We start from the raw sequence: 8,263 nt of genomic DNA on the forward strand, positions 1-8,263 counted from the left end.
ATCGGTAAAACTAGCCAAATTCTCAGATCTATTTTTGTTTGAGAATTTTGTACAGAAGGTTAAAAAAAATTGAAAGTATCTATACCAAAAAAAATTACAATGTTCAAGACATCCCGAAATTTTTCACAAAATTACAAAAGGAGTTTTGATTGCATGTTTTATAACTTAATGTACATATGTAACAAGTCTTCTATTAACGTGACCACTTGAAGAAGAAGAAAGAAAGACCGAGTGGGATATGGAAAGAACGAACGAATAAGTTTTCTTTAAAGAAACTACAGTCGAATCGGAGGAAATCAACGCGATCTGTCATACTTCTTATGTTTAGCGGGTCAAAATAAAATATTTTTTTTTATACATTTTAATTTGCCTTGTTTAATTAAGCTTTGGAAGTTGCTGTTGAATAAGAAGAAGAAGGACAAGAAGAAACGAACAGTAATTTGAATAATGTTAAAAAACCCAAGTAAATGTTGTAAAAATTCTCAGGATCTGCAGAAAGCACGTTAAACATACTTTTCAATCAAACCATTTAGAAAATAAAAGTAACTGCGCATAGTATATGCTTTTTGGAAAACAAATGGGCAACCAAATCAAACATTGCATTTTTTGTAAAAGAAAAAAAAGAAACAAATTGAAAGACACAAGTTTAAAAATGTTTTACTAGTGTTAATTTTGTGACAGTTTATAATCGAATAGGATTTTTTGATTCGATTTGGGATAGATTCAAAATACATTATTCGTTTGTTGTCACTGTTTGTGTCTCTCTGAATCTCTATATTTTTTTTGTTTTGTTTATTCCGGAAAATTGAACTTATTCGTGGTTTCCATGCTTGATTTATCTCGGAATGGAATCAAATTTAAGGGGTAATTTTTTTTTCTACTGTTCCTTTACATGGTCCCGCAACGCTAGTATCCCAATTTGGTAATATTCCCGCTTATCAAGATATTCTTCTTTATAACTTAAACTAAGGATGTTATCTAAAAGGCTGTATATATAAATATATCTATATAAATTTTTGACATATTGTATATATGCAATAGTTAAATTAAACAAAAAAAAAAAATCTATAAACACCCGAATATATTCCTTCAATTTAATTTCAAATTAAACGAAACCGCCATACAATTTTTTTTTCTTCTCCTTTGGTTAGCCTCGTTTAAACTTGCCTGGTTTCAACCACTTGGGTAATTGTTTTGGTTTGTTCAACTTGGAACTTCCACTCTTGTCGTCGTCCATCACATTCCCACAGTTACCAAAGTTGGTTGATTGAAAAATAAAAGACACGTCGTGGCAAAAAAATTTTTAATTATTTTTTACTTTCGTTATTTTTGCTCTTTGTGGTGATAAAATAAATAAATGGGCAAATTAGTAGACAATAATTCGGAAAATAATAAAATGGGGGGGGGGGGGTTTAAACATTTCTCTCTTTAATATCTCTTGATAATACAATATCAACAATATTGAAATAAAACAACAATAACATCAGCAAAAAAAAAAAAAAACTTAATATGGATGGGAGCAGAAAAATAAAAATAAAAATAAAGTGAACATTTGTATGTGTGTGAGTTGTGGGATGAATGGATTAAAAAAAAATTTCATCATTAATCATTTCCCCTCTTGATATCATGAATTCATTGGATGGATATATCTTAAAGTCCACATAAAATAGTATCTGAATTGCAGTTTGACTTCAGGCTCCAAATAACTTTCATCAACTTGAACAAATAAATTCTGCAACTGACGATTTACATCTCTTATGATATCACTATTATTCATATTCAATAATTTCTTAATAAACTCCCTAATAAATGTTCTTGCGTAATATCTTTGATTATTCCCATAACGACGTGAATTGGAATCAGAAGGATGACTATGAGGATTGTGATGATGATGATGATTTGGATTCAATGTACTGGAAAGTGCATCAATTTGATGGATAGCATTATAATCAATAATCAAATCATTGGAACTTTCAGGATGGTTCATCATAAAGTCAACTTTAATTAAATACCATAATAAATCTTTATACAATTGTGATTCATTTCTAACCTGTTCATATCCAAATACCAGATAACAACTGTTCAAATATTTGATCTCTTGTTCACTGAGATTGACAATATAAGATAAATCAGCATTGAAATATGTAGTCGGATAAACAATATCATCTGGAGAATTTTGACCATTAGAACCACCACTTGAACTATTATTAGCCAACCCAGATGAACCTCCATTACCACCACCACCACCACCACCAGACGTACCAGTTGAAATTGTTGGGGTACCACCACTTACACCAACAGGAGTAGCAGTACTTCCAACACCACTATTAGAACCACTTGTAGAATTATGATGAGAACTGCTTTGACTTCTGTATTCAAGGGATAAGTCAAAGTTCTTGTTAATATAAAATTTGAGAATAGTAATTGTATAAATACAATTGACCAACACAGTTGAATTATTTGCTCTATTACTTTCAATGAATGTATTCAATTTTTTCAATACTTTGGCAAACAATTTCGACTGATTATTCAACACAATCTTATGATAATCTGTGAGCCGCTCTCTAGTAATTGTCAAATAAATACCATGTAAGATTAACACCACACTAATCAATAAATGCTCAAACAATTGAATATTTTCAATCCCAACCAATGAATCTTTAATTTGAAACCATTTATTTAACTGTTCGTTTGTCAATTGAGGAAGATTCGGAGAATTTTGTCTGGAACAACTCATTAAACAATCTAATAAAAAACTATCTTTATCCGAAGTCCTTAAACATAAAGTAGGTACAATACTCTTCCAAATATCAATTTCATTTGTGAGATCCAATAAAGTGTAATACTTTTCATTTTCAATCAATTGAATATAACTTGAAATATCATATCGTAAAGGTAACATATTACTTTGATTCAAACTCATTTGGGGATAATCAAATTGATGTGCCTGAGGATGTTGTAGTAGATTCTGTGGTGCTATTTGTTGGTGTTGTGCTTGTGCTTGTGATTGTTGTTGGTGTTGTGGTTGTTGTTGTTGAGGTAGCGGTTGCTGTAGTTGTGGATGAGGAGGTGGTGGACCCACCGGAATAAAATGTTGTTGGTGTTGATTAGAAAGTGAATGATGGTGGTGTAAAAGTGGTAATTGTAAACTTGCGTGGTGGTGATGTGTAGAAGAAGATGAGGAAGATGGTGGAGGAGCAGATAAAGAATGAGTCGGAGGGGGTGGTGGTTGAGGAGGAGGAAGTATCAGCAGTTGAGGCATTGAATATTGCTGATGTAAATGAGCAGTTGAAAAATTGGTTGAATACAACTCATTAGTGAAAAAATCAGGGTTGAATGGAGTGGTGTTTTGAGATGTTAATTGAGAAATAAATTGACTATTATCTCTCACAGAGGATGAACTGGAGGTTTGTGGTTGTTGTTGTGGTTGCTGTTGTTGCTGTTGTTGATATGGTTGTGGTTGTTGGATGTCCATAGAAGGACGGATAATTGAAAGTGAACTTGATGGTGGTGCTATATTTCTGGATGATGATGAAGATTTTCTATCAGACGTGGAAATGTAAGAATTATAAGTATCTTCTTGGAATTGTAAGTCGGATTCTCTTAAATCAGCTTGTGAATGTAAATGCAAATAAGGTCTATAATTTCTAGTATCATCATATAAGGAAGCAATGGTAATTGACTGATCTAATATTCTGTGTCTTTGTCTAATTGGTTGTTGTTGTTGATAAGAATGTGAATGAAATTGGAATTGATGTGATGCTTGTTGAGTAGACACTAATTGTGATTGATTTTGTTGTTGTTCTTGTTGTTGTTTTTCAGTGTCACCGACTTTAGGTTTATGTTCATCTGGATCATAAAAAGTATATTGAGTAAAATTCAATCTAATACCACGGTAACATTTTCTATTAGATTTGATACAATTCTTGCAAATTGGTTGTTGTTCATCACATTTGATATGCCTGTCCCTACAGGTGACACAACCAGACCTTGTTCTACTTCTTTTAATGGAAGGATTTAATTTTTTCTTTGCCATGATGAAATGGCTCTTCTGAGGGTTGACAGGTTTAGTACTTTAGTTTGTTGGTAGTGTTGTTGTTGATATTTGTTGAATATACAATTGACTTGGATATTGCAGGGGATAGTATACAAAAGTGAAACAATAAAGGTGGGGATGTTGGGGGATGATGAAGGAATGACAAATGTATGTATTCTGTTTTAGATTAATGGTACAAAGAAAAAAAAATAATTAAAAATTTGGGAGTTGATGTTTTTAGTTGAAAATAGATTTTTTTATTTTTATTTTTTTTCTTTTGCTTATTGACAGTTATTTTCTTTGGGGGATTGGGGGTATATTTCTCCTTTGATTATAATTAATGGGAACTTATACGATAAAATAGTAGTAGTGGTGGTAGTAAACTTGATGTTAATGAATAGTACTAGATTGCAAAGACATGGAGTAAACAACCTAATTTCTTTAACAATAGTGGATACACTTCAATGGTGATTGTTGATTTGTTCCAGTCTATCCAAGGGAAATATGCAATTGATAAAAAAAAAAAAAAACAAAAGGAAAAAGATGGGAAGCAAAGCTCCTTCTTTATAATTGATATTTATGAAAGGTAGTTGTTGTAGTAGTAGTTTGTTATAGTGATAGTAGCAGTAGTAGTAGTAACAGCAGTAAACTATTTGATGATGATGGTGATAAAAATATTTAAAGGGTAGTGGGAAAACCTAAAAAATATAATAATAATGAATATTAATTCAATTTATATAAACACACATAAAAATAAAAAATTTAAAATAAAAAATTTAATAAAAAAAAATCCTGATATTCAGGTTATTCTTGTAAATATTTATATGAAAAAATCAGAATCAAAAATCAAGAATCAAAAAATCCAAAAAAAAAATATACGTAAAAGAATACAAAGTACTTTGTATGTATTTTTTGAGTGTTTGTTTACTTTTAAAGAGAAAAAGAAAGTAAAGAAGATTAGACTAAAGGAAAGATTTGTATACCTTACATATTAAACAGAAATCATTACCATTAGGTATTATTATTAATATGTGTATGATGGTAAAACATAAAAAAGGGAAGATTTTTCTTTTTTTTTTTTCTTTTTTTTTTTTTTTAGTTGATTTTTGCTTTCTGGAAATAGTTCTATGATGTGTGGGACTAAGAAACAAAGATGCGGTAAAGGTCAAGTATAATTAGTCAAGCTGTAGTGTTTATTTTGTGTAGTACATGCATGTGGGTCGGGTCATTTGCTACTAATGTACATTTACATAAATTTGATTTTTGTATTCCCTTCCTTTTTTTTTCAATTAGTTTATGCATTCAATCCCAGCCATGTAGAATGGTTTAAATGTCTAGAAAGGAATTAAAGTAAAATAACTTTGTGTCAAAAACAGCAATCACCTTCTTGTTCATCAAGGTAAGTACTTCCTTCATTTTTGCTACTAGGTTGGTATTTTAGTTTTTGTTCATTCTATCATCAATTGATTCAATTTAGGTTCATTTTTTTTTAGTTGTATCGTTTATACTTGGACAGGTCATTTATCTCTATAGTTGAACATATGACGTTTACATGCATTTCAAACGAATCATCAAGAAGTGAATATTCCAGGAAGTAATTAAGAAAAAGAACAAGAGTTTAATGTTTAATGTTTAACCTTATTACATGAATAAAACTTTAAATCTTTATCTATCCCTTTCTATATGATTCGATTTTGAATCCCTTGATTTGAAAGGAAAAGGTTAAACGACAGTGATGAGAGCTCGGTTCCACCTTCTTAATTACTAAGAATAAGTAATCCGCTTACCCACATTAAAAGAGATCATACTTCCATTTCCCACTTTCACTGTGATAATTCTCGAGCATTATTATAACTCTATCGGTAACTGGTACTGTTGATTAAGAAAAAAAAAAAAAGAACACAGCATCTCGCCCCGATGGAGAACAAAAAAAAAAAAAAAGAAAAGTTAGGGCGAAAAAGTTGTTAATCATAATCGGTTTTTCCGAACCGTTCAGAGAATGAGCTAATATTATAAGTCCATTTATTTATTCATCCATTGAAGGAAACAATACCCCCCATCTAGACTCACTTTAATCATCACATGTATGTTACATCTGAGACAATATGTGGAGGAGAATGTGCAGAATCAAGTTGGAAAAGGGGGGCAAAATTCTGGATCTGTAAAACACGCCTGACCAAGATTGCAAAAAAAAAAAATAGATCCAAATGAAATTGATCGGTTTAATGAACTACCAACGGGTTCAATTCTTGTTGCCGCCGTGTCTAATGTTGTTAGTATCTTCAAGTTATCGTGTTTTTGCATTGATATGTTTAAGAGTAAGGGTTACTTAACCCTTTCTTTAAATCAAGGTGTAAACTGTATATCTACTAACGGAAAACAATATCAATCGGTATTTCTTACTTTTTAACGCCTCGAGTTTCTTTATATTGACTATCCATTGAGTATAAAACTATTAATAATTTGCCATCAGAAACCAATCATGGCTAGTGATCAAGATTATTATAAAACACCAATACCGCTAATCTTTATTTTAGTCATTTCAAACACATTGGGGGGGGGAGGAAGGTTATTGCTTTGTTATTTTGCATCATTTAAAAATTCGGCGTGTACCTCCCATTACACTAACAATGCAAGTACCCAAAAAGGCGGCTATAAACTTAAATTGAATAAATAATCATTGATTACCATTAGTCACGGCGGCCCGGAGAGCCGGAGACGGACTGAGAGTGTTTTACACCTTTACCTCCATCTTCACATCTCACTTGTGAATGATCATGACAATAAAAGCATCGTTTTTATTATGGCTGATGTATAATTAATTAAATCTCTAAGAAAGCTTCGGAGATACCTGAAATGATCAGTGGAAAAAAAAAAAAAGAAATGGGTGCGATCAAAGTTTAGTGATTTTCGGTAGATACACGAGTGGTGTTGTGGGTGAGTTCCGGAAAAAATAAAAATGAAAACCCATCTCTTATTTTCAATTGTTAATGAAATAAAACAAACAGTAATAATATTGTTTATAATCTAGGTGTGTTAGTATTTACCAAGATAGAATCTCGGATTATTTCATTGAAGTCGAGGCTTTAGCTGCAGCGTAAGAAAAGAGAATCTCTGGCAAGTATTCCCCTTTCTGATCGTATCAAAAAACAAGAGAGAAAAATTTGCAAGAGTTGCATTTCGAGACCAATGTAGAAATAGGATACCAGATCTAGAAACATGAATACAACTATGTGGCAAAAAAAAAATACCAACAAATCCTTCATAACTGTAAAGATTACTTTCGTTATATCTTGCATTGGTTTTTTGGTTTTCACAAGAATTAAGTTTCACAAGGTTTGTCAACTACATGTTGTTTGAGTACTAGACAACAAACCATAAATTAAAAGAAAGAATCATACCCAATTGCAATACGGCACGAAAACTTAATCACAAATTTAGATAATAAAAAGGGCTCCATAGGTATTCTACTAGTATTTATTGTCATGAATTCTTGATGAATCATTGGTCTGTGTATAATCTCATATTGAATGACTTCATGTAGAATATAGTTTTTCATCCTCCAAAACCTCAATTTATTTAATACTTTTGTGACAATAATAACACAGGTTAGCCTTGCCTCTTCACGATGAGTGTTTCAATCCAAAATTTTAAGTCTAAAAACAAAGACAGTGTGTTTAATGAATATGTGGATTGTTCTCGAATATTGTATTCAATATGTTTGCAAAAAAAAAAAAATAATATAAACCTATATATATATGGTTATGATACTAACCAGGTTGTTTGTATTATATTCTCGTGTTACACACTTCAATTCATAGTCGAGGAGATGATGGTTGATTCGGTTGCATCTTCCCATCCCTGTTGCAACAAAACGCAAAAGAAACAAAGGGACGGTAATATATGCCTCATCGAGAACAAAAAATAAATATTCGAGTCAATGAGAAGGAATTAACGAAAATACTCAACTAAATGTAGAATACGCGTAATAACAGCAACATACCAAGAAGGATCGAATAAAATATTCAAAACGACAGAGGCAATACAAGGAGCTAATAAGTATACCATCACCAGCAGTTTGTCGTTTTCCCTATTAAAGTGTATTACCAATATGATGAGTAATCATATTACTCAGATTTTCTTTTTTTCTTTTTCCATGACCGCTAGTAAATTTTTTTATAACCGATATTATCACTCACACGCACCACTGGAACACACACATAGAAA

The 8,263-nt window shown here is 31.4% G+C and overlaps 1 protein-coding gene across 1 annotated transcript; it reads right to left on the reverse strand. All coding sequences in view use genetic code 12, as the record gives it.

Annotated features, from left to right (window-relative positions):
* Positions 1–1,624: 1,624 nt before the first annotated feature.
* AHR1 (Zn(II)2Cys6 transcription factor AHR1) lies at positions 1,625–4,036 on the reverse strand (the record flags this gene model as incomplete). The annotated part of the gene is made up of 1 exon (XM_002547920.1): positions 1,625–4,036. One exon carries the CDS (start codon positions 4,034–4,036, stop codon positions 1,625–1,627), a length of 2,412 nt encoding a protein of 803 aa, XP_002547966.1.
* Between the last annotated feature and the right edge of the window lie 4,227 nt (positions 4,037–8,263).

Source organism: Candida tropicalis (genome assembly GCF_000006335.3).
Source record: "Candida tropicalis MYA-3404 genomic scaffold supercont3.3, whole genome shotgun sequence".
In the NCBI taxonomy this organism is placed as follows: domain Eukaryota; kingdom Fungi; phylum Ascomycota; class Pichiomycetes; order Serinales; family Debaryomycetaceae; genus Candida; species Candida tropicalis.